At 43.4% G+C, this 18,694-nt stretch overlaps 1 protein-coding gene across 1 annotated transcript in view; it reads right to left on the bottom strand.

Annotated features, from left to right (window-relative positions):
- Positions 1 to 5,567: 5,567 nt before the first annotated feature.
- The window catches only part of LOC311236989 (integrator complex subunit 5-like), a gene marked incomplete at both ends in the record, with an annotated part of 42,559 nt that continues 29,432 nt past the window's right edge, over positions 5,568 to 18,694 (bottom strand). The window contains 2 exons of the mRNA XM_084324798.1: positions 5,568 to 6,224; positions 8,625 to 9,401. Of these exons, the coding sequence (XP_084180924.1) occupies positions 5,568 to 6,224; positions 8,625 to 9,401 (1,434 nt within the window). The remainder of the gene's footprint in view (positions 6,225 to 8,624; positions 9,402 to 18,694) is intronic.

The raw sequence follows: 18,694 nt of genomic DNA on the forward strand, positions 1-18,694 counted from the left end.
GTGTGAGATGATGACTGAATAAACTACTACTACTACTACTTTGGGTGTTTTCAAAAGGCTGAAAAACGCTGTATGAATTCATTATTGATTGCTGATGTTCTTCTTATGCAGTTGACTCTGAGGAAAGAGAGAGAGAAAACAGGCTCTTGGAATGGGTGTCTGGGAGGAAGTGGGGGGTCTTTCAATGTTGATTAAACGGCAAGCAACTAATGTCATGAGTGCCAAATTAAAGGACAATAAATCCAATCTAACTGAAATTGTGTAGCACAGACCTTTCTATTAGGGATGCTCGATATTGGCTTTTTTTACCGATACCGATATACCGATATTGTCCAACTCTTAATTTCCGATACCGATATCAACCGATATCAACCGATACCGATATATGCAGGGTTTCCCGCCCCAAGAAATGGAATAATTTCAGGTAATTAACATTACATATCTCTTGTTGTGGAATTAACACAACATTATGCATACTTTTGACAATAAATAAAAGCAGAATTGGTTCTTACTTGCTTGCCTGGGTAAATAAAGGTTATAGAAATGTAAATAAAATATTATTTCTTTAAAACCGATACCGATATTTTTCGATATCACATTTTAATGCCGATATCGGCCGATAATATCGGTAGGCCGATAATATCGGACATCCCTACTTTCTATGGATCAAAACCTCAATATTATTATGGTGTAGTTAATACTTCATGTATCCTTAATCCCTAGGCTAATGAGGCACTAAGATGTTAGTAAAAAAAAAACATATGCCAATGACGGGAAGTAACGGTATATGTATGTGTGTGTCTGTGTGTGTGCACTGTGCACTGTGCATGAGTGCACATCTAGGGGCGGTGTGTAGATTTGGTCTCCCTGATGTTGACTCCTTAGCCACAGCCTTGGGTTGTTTAAAGTGTTTCATAACGCCCGTTGTGTGGGCCGGTTTCGGGGCCGGTGCGTGGGCCGGTGTGTGGGCTGGTGCGTCTGAATGTCCCGGGCTGAATTTGTGTCCCAGTCCGCCACTGCCTGTACTGTGCGGTGCACTACTGCGCATGCGAGAAACTAATTCTAATCTAGTCTAAGGGTTAAATTTAGGCCCTCATCCAGAAGAGGTTAAGCTTCGAGGAGTAACAGTCAGGGCTGGTAATCCAATTGATATTCAGTTTAAGATACAAATTCTAGTCTATAGACAATTGGTTGCATTGAATGCTTTATTTCGTTACTCCTAATCCAATTGATATTCAGTTTAAGACAAACATATTTTGGACATTAGGTCCTATTTTCCGTATGTTACTTTATGTTCCGTATGTTACTTTATGTTTCTAGTGTCCTATATTATATGTTACTTTGTTTCTCGCATGCGCAGTAGTGCACCACCGCACAGTACAACAGGCCCCCAACGCACAGTACAGGCCCCCAACGCACAGTACAGGCCCCTCCTGTGTATGGGGCTGCGACACTGCAGTTTTACCCTACTCTATCGTTCGGTCGGCGGCCCTCGTAAAATCGAGTAGGGTGTATCTGCAGTGTATGTTTGAACTGTAAAACCCTACAGTCAGAGCTACTTCTTTACTTTACTTTACTTTACTCTTTAGTCCGCAATGACAGGAACAGGCATGGAGGAGGTGTCTGTATGTACATCCATAAAGACACCAACTTTATTAACCGTACAGACCTAGATCATGAGGCTATTGAAACTGTTTTTGTAGAAATTCTATTTGAAAGGGCTAAATCTGTTCTAGTCGGCACAATTTACAGACCGCCAGACCAAAATGGCTTTTATGATGTGTTGGATGCGTGCTTAGCTGGAACTGAGGATGCAGAAATTATTCTTATTGGGGATTGGAACACGGATATGCAACAAAAAGATGCACCCGTCTTCAAATCCTACAATAGGTTTTGTGATCTGCACGGCCTCAGCCAGCTAATCACACAACCCACACGTGTATGTGAGACAACACAGACTACCATTGACCTCATCCTGACCTCTGACAAGTCCAAGATCGCCAATAAAGGGGTTATAGCATGCGGGTTAAGTGATCATTATATGATATTCTGTACCCGCAAAAAGCTAAAACAAAAGGCTGGCTGTCACAAAACAGTCACATCTAGAGACCTCAAAACCTACTCTAGCGAGGCCTTTAACCTTGAACTGGAGGGTCTGGACTGGTCAGATGAGCTCAATGGTACACTGGTGGAAGAAACATGGCTTGGCTTCAAAACCAAATTTTCAACGATACTAAACAACATGGCCCCCCTAAGAACCACCAGGGTAAAAAATCGCGCGGAGCCGTGGATGCACGCTGAAATACTGACCGCTATGAAAACCAGAGACAAAAAATGCTCTGAGTTTCATAAAAGTCAGTCAAAGCTTACCATAAGCACGAGCAGTGAACTCCAAGCCCACGTGACTGAACTCAAACTGGAAAGAAACAGACTAAGAAATGATGTAAACTCCATGATCAAAACAGCAAAAAAAAAATCATCAATGACAAAACCGAGGAAAACAAAAAAAAAACACGTGAACTTTGGAAATTACTCAATAACCAACTAGGCTGCAGTAAAAAACTTAAAACCAGATTCTCAAACATAAACATAAAGACGGACAACACGCTCATCACAGAAAAGCTGGATGTAGCCAATTACTTAAATAGTTTCTTCACAAACATAGCCACAACACTGGTAAACAAACTACCCTCCCACTCAGGGCATTATGGGGTAGAACACATAGTAGCATACTACAAGAACCTAGGGGTCCACAAAGACGACTTCAAACTGGAAATGGTAACAACAGATGAGGTACTCAAAAAACTGAGCGCCCTCCAACCTAACAAGGCCACTGGCCATGACAACATCCCCTCCAAATTCCTCAGAGACTCAGCAGCCGCCATCACCCCAGTCATCACACACATAATAAACCTCTCCATAAAACAGGGACACGTCCCCAAGGACTTCAAAATTGCGAGAGTGACCCCTCTGCACAAAAAAGGCAGTAAATTAGACCCAGGCAACTACCGCCCTGTTTCTATCCTTACCTCCATCTCGAAAGTCATGGAAAAAATTGTATACGAACAGGTCGAAAAATACCTCGTGGAAAAAAAATCTAATCTACGAATTCCAATCTGGCTTCAGAACATCCCACTCCACTGACACATGCCTTCTCTATTTAAACGACCACATCAAACAAGAGGTGGACGCGGGCAAATACTGCGGCATGGTCATGCTGGACCTACAAAAGGCCTTCGACACTGTCAATCACACCATTCTGATTGACAAGCTAAAAGCAATTGGTTTTGATCTATTGGTCTATCAGTGAGCTGGATGCAATCCTACCTGGAGGGGAGCAAGCAGATGGTGGAGGTAAACGGTACCCTATCTTCCCCCCCTCACAGTAAGCTGTGAGGTGTTCCACAAGGAAGCATACTAGGTCCGCTACTGTTCCTAATTTATGCAAATGACATGTCGTCAGCTTGTGACTGCAACTTGTTCCTGTTTGCGGACGACTCAGCCCTGCTGGTCTCTGACAAGAACAAGTTACAGGTTGAAAAAACCCTCAGCTCAGAACTAGGCAAAATCTGCATATGGCTCGCTGATAACAAACTATCATTACACATGGGCAAAACAGAGTCCATTCTCTTCGGTTCAAATAACAAACTCAGCAAGACCGACGGCTTCTCAGTTACAGTGGGTGACAATATTGTCACAAGGAAAGAATATATTACCTACCTGGGTTCCATCCTAGAGGCAAATCTTTCCTGTGACAAAATGGCATCCAATGTAATAAAAAAAGTCAACCAACGAACTCGATTCTTGTACCGGATCTCCTCACTGGTAAACAAGAATACCCTGAAGACTCTGGCAGGAGCACTCATTCAAGGGTACTACGACTATGCTTGCACGGTTGCACCTCATGGTACCAAAGCACCTCAAAGGCACTAAAAACAAAATTACAAACATCACAAAACAAATTGGTCAGACTACTACTTGACCTTACCCCCAGAACCCACCTCACCCCTGCCCACTTTGACAACCTAGGATGGCTTAGAGTAGACGACAGAGTACAGCAACTTGCAATGGGCCTGGTCTACAAGATACACTATACGACTAAGGTATCCATGTACATGTCAAAATACTTCCCAAAGGTCAGTGAATACCACAACCACTACACCAGAGGAAGCTCAACAAATCATGTTAAACCCAGAATTGGCTCAAACAAGGGACTAAACACGTTTAGCAATTATGCCACATCAATGTGGAACACCCTACCCAAAGCTGTAAAGGAATGTGAATCCCTACCCACATTCAAAACCGCTCTTAAAGAGCACCTACGGGAGGCTGCAATTCGAAACTGGCCACCGTAAATGCCCAAAACCCCCACCACCTCCTAATAGACAGTCTCCTCCCCACCGCATGTATATATTCCCTCCCCGCCGTATGTATATTTCTCTCCCACCCACCCACCCCCTCCTAATGTACAGTCCCCTCCCCATCATATGTATATACTCTTGTCAGGATCTAGGGGTAACAGTACTGTATATTTGAATACCGTTTAAGTCACAAATGTATCAGAGGAAGGGAAACAGGAAGCAGAGGAAGGGAAACAGGAAGCAGAGGCCACATGGTGTAATCAAACATTTTAATACTCCTGTCTCGTTTATTTTTGTACTCAAAGTCACTTGAAACAACTAGTTAGAAAATAATCAAGTCTAAAAATATGGTACAAAACGTAGACAGAGCCGTACTTGGGATATAGAAGTGAACAACAGTGAAAACACCTCTGACGTCCACACAATGAAAAGCAACGCGTTTCCCTTCCTCTGCTTCCTGTTTCCCTTCCTCTGATACATTTGTGACTTAAACGGTATTCAAATATACAGTACTGTTACCCCTAGATCCTGACAAGAGTATATTTGAATACCGTTTAAGTCACAAATGTATCAGAGGAAGGGAAACAGGAAGCAGAGGAAGGGAAACAGGAAGCAGAGGCCACATGGTGTAATCAAACATTTTAATACTCCTGTCTCGTTTATTTTTGTACTCAAAGTCACTTGAAACAACTAGTTAGAAAATAATCAAGTCTAAAAATATGGTACAAAACGTAGACAGAGCCGTACTTGGGATATAGAAGTGAACAACAGTGAAAACACCTCTGACGTCCACACAATGAAAAGCAACGCGTTTCCCTTCCTCTGCTTCCTGTTTCCCTTCCTCTGATACATTTGTGACTTAAACGGTATTCAAATATACAGTACTGTTACCCCTAGATCCTGACAAGAGTATATTTGAATACCGTTTAAGTCACAAATGTATCAGAGGAAGGGAAACAGGAAGCAGAGGAAGGGAAACAGGAAGCAGAGGCCACATGGTGTAATCAAACATTTTAATACTCCTGTCTCGTTTATTTTTGTACTCAAAGTCACTTGAAACAACTAGTTAGAAAATAATCAAGTATAAAAATATGGTACAAAACGTAGACAGAGCCGTACTTGGGATATAGAAGTGAACAACAGTGAAAACACCTCTGACGTCCACACAATGAAAAGCAACGCGTCCCCCCCCCCGTCCCCCCCCCCTCAGCGCTTGAAGCGCTCGAACATGTGCCACAGTTCGCCTATGTGATTGGTTAGGATGCGGTGGATGAGATCCACGTAGCGCGCCACGTCCCCTTCCCGCGAGAAGTCCCGGCAGAACACGCCCGTCTCGGCGCACAACACGAACTTCTCGGGCATGGGGCCGTTGTCTTGCACGTACTCCCAGACGGCCAGCAGCAGCAGGCGCACCTCGTAGGGCTCGATGTGGGGGAAGATCTCGTGCACGTTGGCCAGCACCGGCGGCAGCAGCTGGCCCTCGCCCATGCAGGACACCAGGAGGCAGGAGGCCTGCAGGTCCCAGGGCGAGTCCAGGGCCGAGGCCTCCCGCGAGGCCTCCCAGTGGGCCAGCAGCGTGGCCAGCAGCGCCCGCAGCAGCGCGGAGCAGCAGCAGAGGGCCGGGCGCCCGGCGGCCACCACCTGCAGCAGCGGGAAGATCAGCTTCGGGTGGTCCTCGAAGCAGCGGCGGACGCAGAGGTCGCGCTCCACCGTGGTGCGTGCATGGCTCACCGGCGGCCACGGCAGCTCCCTGTTGGCCACCTCGGGGCAGATGTTCTCCAGCAGCGCCATCGCCACCACCTGGGCCGCCTCAGAGGTGGTGCTGCAGCACTGGACCATCACGGCCATGAGAGTCTGGACGTTCTGAGAGGGGGGGGGGGGGGGGGGGGGGGGGAGAGAAACAGAGAGAAAGGAGAGGAGAGAACGAGAGAGATGAGAGGGGGGAGAGAGAAGAGACAGAGAGAGCGAGAGGAGAGAAAAAGAGAGAGAGAGAGAGAAAGAGGGGGGTAGAGAGAAGTAGAGAAAGGGGGGAGGTAGAGAGATAGACAGACAGAGGGAGAGAGAGAGGTGGGGGGGGGGGGGAAACAGAGAGACATGATGAAGACCATATTAGTTATTAGGTGTATTTATTTACACACATTCCTGAAGAGAAATCATGAATCTGAATATAGGTTTACTATATTGAAATAATAGGTCTACTGGTCTGGTTTACTCAAAAACCTTTTTGCCGGTTTCAACAAGTTCAATTATTGACTTTTTAAGACCTTTTTTTAATACCACTAAGAGCAAAGTTTAATACCAATTTCACGACCATACTAGTAGCAAGTAGCAACAACAAAAACACTGACCTGGCGGCTGCACGTTGGCAGTTTAAATGATCAGGCGTTCCAGACAAGCGCTCGCCGCTCGGCAGACGCGGTAGCCCCGCAAACATTTCATATATTCAATATTATTTAATATCCCGACAAAACTTTATACCTTATGCAAATAAAATTCTATGCCTTTTTAATACCTTTTAAGGCCTTCAATTGAGAATTATGAATGTAAGACTTTTTAAAAGAGTGATTTCTAAATGAAAAATAAACTCATTGGAACTTTCTCAACTCATCGTGAATCGTTTTTACTCCAAAGATGTTTTACAGACAAGAAATGCAGCAAATATAATTAAGAACTTGCATACCTGGCCTGCTGTGTCTAGAGTTAGTCTGTAAGGAGCTCAGTCTTTATCACCTACAGAACACCTGCTGTGTCTAGAGTTAGTCTGTAAGGAGCTCAGTCTATCACCTACAGAACACACGTCTACATTTAACTTTTTATTTTTTTTTATTTTTACATTTTAAAGTTAAATGCATCAATCTGGTGCACTTTGAGAGCAAAATAAAGAGGCTATGATGAACTTTGTGCTCAAAACACAAAATCGACTAGACTGCAGTGCTTTCTCCCTGCAGCCTTTTCCTCAGGTCAGTATTTTACATTAAGCACCCCCACAGCCAAAATGAAAATGATAAAAAATAAAAAATAAAAATTATTTGTATTTTTTTTTTTATATATTTTTTTAATAGTCTAGTTCATAGCAGCGGCGGTCCTAATTAGGGGAAACACTGGATGGGTCTAATTTGGAACCAGCCGGGGGTTGTGAGCAAGGTGACTGTCAGTGGTGAATCCCCAAGTTCCGTTTCAGCACCTCGGACAGCGATGTGCAGATCCTTAATCCTCCCCTGGATAACTCCTGCTGGGTGTAATAATGCTCCCCTGGATAACTCCTGCTGGGTGTAATAATCCTCACCTGGATAACTCCTGCTGGGTGTAATAATGCTCCCCTGGATAACTCCTGCTGGGTGTAATAATGCTCCCCTGGATAACTCCTGCTGGGTGTAATAATCCTCACCTGGATAACTCCTGCTGGGTGTAATAATCCTCCCCTGGATAACTCCTGCTGGGTGTAATAATCCTCACCTGGATAACTCCTGCTGGGTGTAATAATGCTCCCCTGGATAACTCCTGCTGGGTGTAATAATCCTCACCTGGATAACTCCTGCTGGGTGTAATAATCCTCCCCTGGATAACTCCTGCTGGGTGTAATAATCCTCACCTGGATAACTCCTGCTGGGTGTAATAATGCTCCCCTGGATAACTCCTGCTGGGTGTAATAATCCTCCCCTGGATAACTCCTGCTGGGTGTAATAATGCTCCCCTGGATAACTCCTGCTGGGTGTAATAATCCTCACCTGGATAACTCCTGCTGGGTGTAATAATCCTCCCCTGGATAACTCCTGCTGGGTGTAATAATCCTCCCCTGGATAACTCCTGCTGGGTGTAATAATCCTCACCTGGATAACTCCTGCTGGGTGTAATAATCCTCCCCTGGATAACTCCTGCTGGGTGTAATAATCCTCCCCTGGATAACTCCTGCTGGGTGTAATAATCCTACCCTGCTGGGTGTAATAATCCTCCCCTGGATAACTCCTGCTGGGTGTAATAATCCTACCCTGCTGGGTGTAATAATCCTCCCCTGGATAACCCCTGCTGGGTGTAATAATCCTCCCCTGCTGGGTGTAATAATCCTCCCCTGGATAACTCCTGCTGGGTGTAATAATCCTCCCCTGCTGGGTGTAATAATCCTCCCCTGGATAACTCCTGCTGGGTGTAATAATCCTCCCCTGCTGGGTGTAATAATCCTCCCCTGGATAACTCCTGCTGGGTGTAATAATCCTCCCCTGCTGGGTGTAATAATCCTCCCCTGCTGGGTGTAATAATCCTCACCTGGGTAATCTCCTCCTCCATGTCGGCCAGCTGGCCCCCGAACAGGTGGGCGTTGCCCTGGTGCAGCGCGCACTCCACCAGCTGCTCCAGCACCATGTTCAGGCCGATTGAGGAGCAGGCGGCCAGGTGCGACAGCAGCAGCACCGAGCAGCTCACCGCCTCGCTCGCCTGCTGGCTGCCCCCCCCCTTCCCCCGCCGCCGCAGCGACAGGAAGAAGTGGGCGACGGCCGTGTGGGCGAGCAGCAGGAGGTGCGGGGCGGAGAGGTTGCGCGGCAGCGGGCTGCAGGAGAGGAGGCGGGCGGCGGCGTGCGACACGGCCGCGTCGCCGTGCATCAGGAGCGGGCAGAAGTCGTGGAGGTGCACCGATACGGCCGCGCCCACCTGCAGCGCCATGGAGGACTGGGCGCCGCCGGCCCCCTGCTCCTCGTCGCGGCTCTGCACGGTTGCCGCCAGGTTGAGCAGCAGCGTGCGTGGCGCCGTGTTGTACGCTTTGATCTGGGCCACGATGCGCATTATGGCGTCCGGCACCAGGTCCGGCAGGCTGGCGGACAACGGGGTGTGGAGCTGCCAGGCCAGCGCCAGCTCCTCCGGGTTGCGGGCCTGCGTCAGCAGCTGGCAGAGGGCCTCCGTGGCCACGCTGGGGCCCCCGTACACCGACAGCAGGCAGAGCAGCTGGTGGAACCAGAGGTGGCTCTTCCTCTCCAGCCGCAGCGTCTCGGCGCACAGCTCCCCCACGTGGCCCTGCAGCTCCCCCAGGAAGGGCACCACGTGCTGCGCCTGGGAGGAGGGGTGGGCATCGTTAGGATCTTATCGACACTACTACTCTTTATCAATACTGCTTAACGGTTCGGTACTTTATCGATACTCTTATCGGTTCTTTTAGATTATTATTATTTAAAAAAAATATGTATACATTTATTATTTGAACGGCTTAAGGCTATATCTGTACTTGATGTTTGTTTGTTGTGTTGCATATTTGAAATAAACTTCAATCAAATCAAATCAAATCCCCCTCTCTTAAAAACAAAGACCTGTGTTTAACCTAGCCATCTATAAAACATCATGCGACATCATGTGAAACAAAATGTCCTACTCCCCTAAAGAAAGAAATACATAGCAAACATGACTCACGTTATCCAATAGTGCTGCTGCTTTTTATTTTGTTAAAATCTTTTAGTTAATAAGACTAAAAGACGGAGACTTCCGGTTTGGAGATGTGTGGGTAGTCGACCATTGAAAGAGCTCCCGGTCAAACAACATCGAAAGAATCAAGTAAAACAGTCTAAAACTGTCTAAAACAAAATAAAAAGTGATAACTCAAAGATATAAGAGAAAAGGAAGGATGACCACGAGAAAGAGCGAGAGAAAGAGGACCCCGGAGGACGTACAAACACGGAGGAAATATCTCGACACGAGGAAATGGCGGCAGAGATAACTCAGGCGAGTGTGACTCAGGTAGACAAGAGGCGTGGAGAACGTGGAGCCCGCCTGGGTAGCGAAGATACAAGCGACCATGATAGCCAGCGTACAAGAACTACGGGCTGACATACAGGCTAACGCAAAAGCTATCCAAGCTATACAAAATAGCATACAAACCAACACGCAGAACATACAAGCTGGCACGTTGACTAACCAACAGGCTAACGCGACAGCTAATCAAGAGCTAAAAAATAGCATACAAGCTAACCAGTGTTAATTTTGGCAGCTATTTTCATTTTAGTTTTAGTCTTAGTCACGTGTCAAGTGCTCCTTTTTCGTTTTTATCATATTTAGTAGGGATGCACCGAATGGGAAATTCTTGGCCGAAACCGATACTGAAAATAGAAAACAGTTGGCCGAAAACCGAAAGCCGAAAGGCCGAAAATGATTCATAGAATAGATTTTTTTTACCAATGTTGTGGAACATTATGATTATGGAAAAATATATGATTATGGCAAAACTTAACTTAAATAATAAATAATCACTATTATGGGTCCATAAAACATTTATTCAGCACTTCTGAATGCATACAGTACATTAATTCCATCTTTTCTCTGGCTGCCGCAGCGGACATCTGTGCTCTACTGAGCGCACCTTTCTAGTCCCCAGCTGAATGTGCTCGCTTGACTTGGCACAGTAGACGCGCGACAGACAGACAGCGTCAATGTGAGAAACACAATCCCCCCCCCCCTCTCGCTCTGAATAATATGCATATTAGATCACTCAGTGATTAACCGCGACGGGCATATAGTAAATAAGGATATAAAAGCATGTTAAAGACGTATTTATTGGACGCGTTGCGCGCAGAGTTTACATAGAAACAGCGCGACTCCCGACAGCGCGACATCATCACAACAACACGCGTTAGGTTACAGGTTGTTTCTGTTTCTGTGACATATTTTCGGTGAAAAAACTCTTTCGGCCGAAAGCCGAAAGGCCATCTTTGGCCATTTTCGGCCGAAAGTTTTCGGCCACCGAAATTTCGGTGCATCCCTAATATTTAGTCATCTTCATTTATTTTTCGTTTAGTCAGTTTTAGTCAACTAAAGGTCTGAGCATTTTAGTCTTAGTCAGTTTTTGTCTCAATTTTGGCTTTTTTGTTTTAGTCTAGATTTTTAGTCGACGAAAACAGATGACATTTTTGTCTATTTTAGTTAATGGAAAAAAACTTGTCAGAAATAGTCAACATGGAACATTTTCTGATTTAAATTGCGTATTTTTTTTTTAACCTAGGGGAATCTGAGTCGGCGGCACAAGTGATACACAGGAAGTATATATGTTGGTGTAGACATGGTCCAATGTATTGTTGCTCCTACAGTATATGATGGTGTAGACATGGTCCAATGTATTGTTGCTCCTACAGTATATGTTGGTGTAGACATGGTCCAATGTATTGTTGCTCCTACAGTATATGTTGGTGTAGACATGGTCCAATGTATTGTTGCTCCTACAGTATATATTGGTGTAGACATGGTCCAATGTATTGTTGCTCCTACAGTATATGTTGGTGTAGACATGGTCCAATGTATTGTTGCTCCTACATTATATGTTGGTGTAGACATGGTCCAATGTATTGTTGCTCCTACATTATATGTTGGTGTAGACATGGTCCAATATATTGTTGCTCCTACAGTATATGTTGGTGTAGACATGGTCCAATGTATGCATCAAAGAGAGCATTACGGATGTGGTGACGTTGTTTCTGACCAGAAAGACAACGTTGAACTCTGTCTGTCTTCTGTTTGCTGTGTCTTTCCTTTCTCTCTGCCATGTCTGTCCTCTCTCTGCTGTGTCCTTCCTCTCTGTCATGTCTGTCCTCTCTCTCTCTGCTGTGTCTGGCAGCGGTTTATTCTATAACAGGATACTGTAAACTAAGTAAACAGAACACACAGTAGTACTAGTAGTAGTACACACTGATTGCAATCTGCTTGCATAAAAACATTATATAAAATCACATTCTGAGGTCAGTGTTAAAGTGCCACATGGAATAGGTCTGGTTAGTGGTTAGAGGTGGTCTAGGTCTGGTTAGGGTAACTTAGGGGTAGTTAAGCATTCATTATAATTTATTATTATTATTTAGATAGATGGATGTAAAGGGCTAGACCAACTCTTAACCCCTATCCGGACCTAGACCACCTCTAAGTCACAACCCTAACTTAGGGGTTCAAGTTAGAGGTGGTCTAGGTCTGGTTAGGGGTTAGAGTTAGAGGTGGTCTAGGTCTGGTTATACTGATCCGATACCAGTGCATACATAAAAAAAAATTATATTATGTAAATTATAAAACTTTTCTTTCTTTTCTTTTTTTACAGCTACTGTTTTATATATACTGTTTTTTTAGTAATAACTAGAAAGTAATGGTATTTATTCAACAACAGGTGATTGTATAGATTAGTATTAGTATAATTAATAGGGCTGTCAGTTTATCTCGTTAATTTGATTAATTAATTACACAGCAAATTATTGCGTTATGAAAATTTATTACAAAAAAAAAGAAAAAAAAAGAAAAGTTTTTTTTATCTCATTCATTCCATAATAATGTAGAATACACATTTACAGATTTTTTTTTTAATATGGTCCAATTTCATGTTCTTGGTGTCAATCTGCGCGGTGATTGATTGAATGACATTTTTATTTTGAGTAAATTGTAATGAACCAAATGAGAATATCAATACATTTTTTTTTATCTTTGACTGTGAATAACACCATGCTCAAATTGACCAGACCTGAAAAATCTAAGCAAATTAATAGATGGAAGATGATTAAACAGAAGGTTTTGTAGATACAGTACTGAATTCTGCCATCCGGACACATGCAATTTGAAATATGATTATAGAATATAGAATATCAGGCATAAAATGGTTATGCAATTAAAATGCGATTAATTAGATTAATTAATTACAAATCCTGTAATTTATTAGATTAATTTTTTTAATCGCCTGACAGCACTAATAATTAATTCACAACTAAGCTCAATGAGTTCACCCACGGAATGGTTGTTGGTACATTGGTTCCGCACGGACGTTACACGTTGTTGCGCACTTCCTATCCAGAAGGCTCCGTTTAGGTTGGCTAGTAGCAGAGGCTCTGTTGTGATTTTTAATGCAAAATAAATATTCAACATTCTCTTTTGAGACTCCGCCTCAGACTCTTATCATTTGGCACTAAAAGCTAAACATTGTCACGGGTATGGCTGTCTGCATTATGTCATTAATTGTGTGCGAGAGGTCGATCGTTATGTTAGCGTGAGCTAGCTTAGCCACTAGCTAACGCGAGCTAGATGGAAATACAAACAATGTAATGTTAGTGGTGAAAAAGTGATTTACCTTGGAATACTCCTTTGCCAACTTGCTGTACTTTGCTTGCAGGTCTGCAGCTGGATTATGAATAGTCCCAACTTTAGCCAAGGTAAGGTTAAGCTAAAACTAGCTTTTCAAATAGCTCCAGCTAATGCTAATAACATAGCTCCCCGTCACACTGCTCTACTCGGGACGATGGCATTAAGAAAAGTTATAATTATTTTGTCTCGTCTTGTTTTAGTCAATAATATCAATATACATGAAGAGAAATTTTCATCCTGGTTTTTATAAAATTACATTTTTGTGTCGTCAGTTGTGGTCAACGATATTTAATAAACTATTTAGTCTCGTTAGCGTGACATGGTCTTCAATAAAGTGACGTCACGTTGTCGTCATGAAAAAAACCTTCGTTGACGAACATCTTTCGTCATCAATTTAGTCAACAAAATTAACACTGAAGCTAACGCAATGGCTAACCAGGCGAGCACGCAGAATATCCAAAGCAACATCGATGGATTAAGGGAAGAGTTGAAGAGGGGACAGGACGAGCTCAGAGGGGAAATGGATAAAGGACTCGAGGCAATGGATGGAAAAATACAGGAACAAGAGAAAGACATAAAGATGTTGGAAGAAAGGACGGCTGAAACGGAAGAATAGAATACAGAAATGCATGATATTCTAAAGGCGACGCTCGAACAACAGAACATGTTGAGAGAAAAGTTAATGGACTTGGAGGGGAGGTCGAGGAGAAACAACATACGAATATGGGGACAGAAAGAGGGGATGGAAGGAGACTCGATGATCAAATTTGTGGACAGCCTAATTCGAAGAGAATTGAAGATGACAGCCCTCGACAAGACAGGGATTCAAAGAGCACACAGGACACTGGCGCCGAAGCCGCGGTTGGACAAGCCACCGAGAGCAGTTATAGTCAACTTCTTGGAATTCGAGGTCAAGGAGAACATTCTTAGAGCAGCCTGGCAGAAGAGGATGGAGGTGGAGGGAAAGAGTAACCTTCGACCATGATTATGCAACAGAGCTACGTTCAGATAGAAAAAACTCTGAAGGAAGGAGGAATCAGATTTCAATCGCCAATGACCACGCTGAAGGTCCATTGGAATGAAGGCGCAAAGGTGTACAACGACGTGCGGGAGGCGGCGAGGGACATGAACCGGAGAGGATGGAAGGTGCCGGGAGGAGAAGAGAAGGGGCCGACGCTGTTACAGAGGCTGGAGAGGGCGAGGAGATGGAACAGGGTCGGCGGGGGACGAGGAGGAGGCGAGGAGAATGGGAAGGTGAAGGGGATCTGAATCGATTCAAAGCAGATCAACTGAGAAGGAGGACGCAAAGACACGGAGAAGGGGGGCAGAGAGGAGACGAGAGGGGACACGGTGATCCAAGGGAGGATAAGTACAATACACGCACAATACAGGTTAATGTATACATGAGAAGGACTGATGCAATGAGAAGATGGTAAAGTACATACGAGATAATTAAACCAAAAATTAGAAAGAAGGGCATGGAGATTCAAGACACATTAGACTGATATACATATGACGCACACAATACAAGAAAGTGAAAACATGAAAAATACTTATGCAGGAGGAAGATGATAAAGCACATGCGAGATAATTATACCGAAAGTGATAAAAAAGGACATGTGGATTCAAGAGATATATTGAGACAGACATTAAAGGAACACAGGAGTACACATGTCGCATAACACAATTAAACAGGAACATGAAAGTGACTAATACAGAGCTTATGACCAGGAGCTCGGAGGTCGCACACAGAAAGAGTTAGACATATATAGTGCGCTTTTTTTAGCCACTAGGGGGAGCCCTCTCACTAGGAGAGCCACTACTCCCCACCCACCAGCGGGGGAAGGAGGGGTACGAATGAGACCCTCAACTGCCATGGAAGTTCCAAGTGTAAATGTGGATGTTAATGTTTATTATGGTTATATGTATGTAAATCAGACGGAGATAGCAGAGGCTACAACCACAAGTATTATTTTATGTGACATGGGTAGAACGGGAAAACAATTGGAAAAGAAATTACACAAGTTAAGGGTATAAAAATGATGTCGTTAAATGTGAATGGTATGAATAATCCGATCAAGAGGACTAAGGTGATGACGAAACTTAAGAAAGAGGAGGCGCAGGTCATCTTCTTACAAGAAACACATCTAATATCACAAGAACATGAAAAGCTGAAGAGATTCGGGTATGAAAATCTGTTCTATAGTTCTTTTAAACAGAACCTTAGAAGAGGAGTAGCTCACCGGTTCTACATATTATTTTTACGCACAGTTATTGTTATGTTTGAAGGCTCACGGTGTTCCATTAAGGATACCAATTGTACACCACAGATACCACAAATTCTCAATTACTAACGTCCTCGTATGAAATCCTCCACCTAGAATCAGTCTGGAGGAGGGATATACCAGACCTGGAGATAGATTTTGATTGGCAAGAAGCCTGGGCAAATGTTTGACTTGCATCAAGGAACCCGGACCATCAACAAATCAATCTTAACTATATTCATAGGACATACTTGACCCCTATAAGACTGAACAGAATGGGTCTTAAACAAGACTCCAAATGCTCCTTATGTACAAATGGGGACATTTATTGTACTGGGACTGGGACATGTACTGGGACTGCCCACCAGTTAAGATATTCTGGAAAGAAGTGACCCAGCAATTATCAAATCTCTTAACTCTGAATATACCTGTACACCCCTCTGTATTACTGCTGAATGATGTTTTTGAGTGTGCAGTACCCATACAGCTAAAGAGATTGGCTTTATCTGGTATCACAGTGGCTAAAAAGCTGATAGCATCACGATGGTTTCAACCGGAAAAAATGTGCCGGAAGGTCTGGATTCTTACATATCTCGATGTGATTTATCTAGAAATATCTACAGCAAGAATTTTGGGTCTCAATGAATCCAAAATGACAATGTGGTTAGAAGTGGTGGAGAGAATAAAAACTAGCATATAATGGTAATGCCTGGTTAGGAGCGAATGATAATGGGTGGAATTTCCAATGGGAGGTCCGGGGGGGGGGGGGGGGGGGGGGGGGGGGTAGCGAGCAGGAGCATATGTATGTAGGGTATTAGATAGCAGGTGTTAGGTGTATATCTTGTATAAGACATTTATCTAAATGGTGATTTCATTGGATGTGCACTGTTAATTAATGCTTGTATATCTAATTTTATGTTGTCATGTTTGTTTATGTGTTTGTTTAAAAAAAGAGTACAAAAAAAAAAGTACAAAAAAAAAAGAGTAGCTATACTAATTAAGAACACAGTGAAGTTTGAAATGATCAGGGAAATAAGGTATAAAGAGGGGAGGTATGTAATGGTCAAGGGGAAAATAGAAGGTCAAATGGTAACACTAGTGAATGTATATGCTCCTCCACCAGACAGTGAGAAATATCTATTTGAAACGATCTTTGATATCATAGCGTTGGAAGGGGAGGGGGTCCTGATCTGTACAGGTGATTTCAATGTAATAATAATAATAATAATACATCTATTTTATATAGCGCTTTTCCAGGTGCTCAAAGACGCTTACTGAACTATGACATAGACACGACAAGCACAAAGAAATGGAGGACAAACATTAGCAAATATATGAATATACAAATGGCAGAATTAGGAATCATGGACATATGGAGAGCAATGCACACACTAGATAGAGTACACACATTATTCACATCCACACACAACATATTCAAGGATAGACTATTTTCTCATGACAACAGGGGACAGATACAGGGTAGAAGAATGCAGGATAGGGGTGACATATCAGACCACAGCGCAATATATCTGACAGTGAATGTTGTAAATTCCCCATTATTTGTTATGCTGTGTATTGTTATTTCCAGTCAGGCACTTCTTTGATGGCCCAGGGGTCCTATTATTTATAGTCTGGCATCTCTCTGGACAGCCCAGGGGTCCTAATGGGTTTAAATACAGCGGCCATCTTGCCGCCCATGTGTTCCATTGCTGTCTGCTTTCCCAGTGAGAGAGTGCGTTCATGAACTAAGTAAGTCAACAATAGCCTACAAATATAGTGCCTATGGTAATGATAGATACATGTCATATGTAGCCTGCCTTATGTGTTGAGATGCTGTGACATGCATGTGTGACTATGATTTGGTTTGCTACGTTGTGTTAATTCATGCTGCTAATTGAGCTATGCTAATGCCAATAATGCTATAGCATCTCTTCAGTTGTGTCTGGATGCCATTGCATTCTGCCATTTACTTGTTATGTTTGGTCCATGCGGCCGATGCTAATATGCTAGATAGCATCTTTTCAGTTGTGTGCATTATGTTTGGTCCATGCGGCCAATGCTAATATGCTAGATGGCATCTTTTCAGTTGTGTGCATTCTGCCGATTACTTGTTATGTTTGGTCCATGCGGCCGATGCTAATATGCTAGATAGCATCTTTTCAGTTGTGTGCATTATGTTTGGCCCATGCGGCCAATGCTAATATGCTAGATAGCATCTTTTGCTGTGTGTGTTCAGGTTATGATTAATAAGTATGTACCTCTGTTAATTATTGTGTTCTGCTTATATGTTGCAGAATACCACTCACTCAATCTTTGATTGCTCCATCCAGCCCTACGACCTGGATGGAAGCACTCTTGAGATATCACTCAACAGAATCCTTAATAAAATATGAAAGGACTGTTCTCTGTGTCTGCGTCCGCTCTCTGACCGGGGTGTGCCGTTCTGGATGAAGTGGCTCCAGCAAACCTTGCAAACAAACATTATATCTTCAATAGTGAATCTTAAAAGTAGATGGAGAAATACAGTTTGGAGACTGAATGTAGGATTATTAAATAACAAAGGTTTGGTTAATAAAGTAAAGGAAGACATAATTAGACACAGAAGAAAATGATAACGGAGAGGTAGACTCAAACATTTTATGGGATGCACTAAAGGTAGTAATACGGGTAAAATTGATAGCAAAGACGGCATTACTCAAGAGGGCTAGAATAGAGACATACCAGAACTTGATAAAGAAACTGAAAGAATTAGAGAAAGAACACCAAAGCTCAAAGAACCAAAAGACACTTAGGGAGGTAAAGGAAGTTAGAGGAAAGATAAACAAAGAGCTGCTGACAGAAATAGAGAAGAAAGCTAGATACATGAAGCAGACATACTATGAAGGGGGACCGAGAGCGACCAGACCTTTAGCTAGACGAATCAGGACACAACAAAAACTGAACACAATACACAAAATAAGGGACACGAACACAAACAAAATACTGAGA

Source organism: Notolepis coatsorum (assembly GCF_963971535.1).
Source record: "Notolepis coatsorum genome assembly, chromosome: 11".
In the NCBI taxonomy this organism is placed as follows: domain Eukaryota; kingdom Metazoa; phylum Chordata; class Actinopteri; order Aulopiformes; family Paralepididae; genus Notolepis; species Notolepis coatsorum.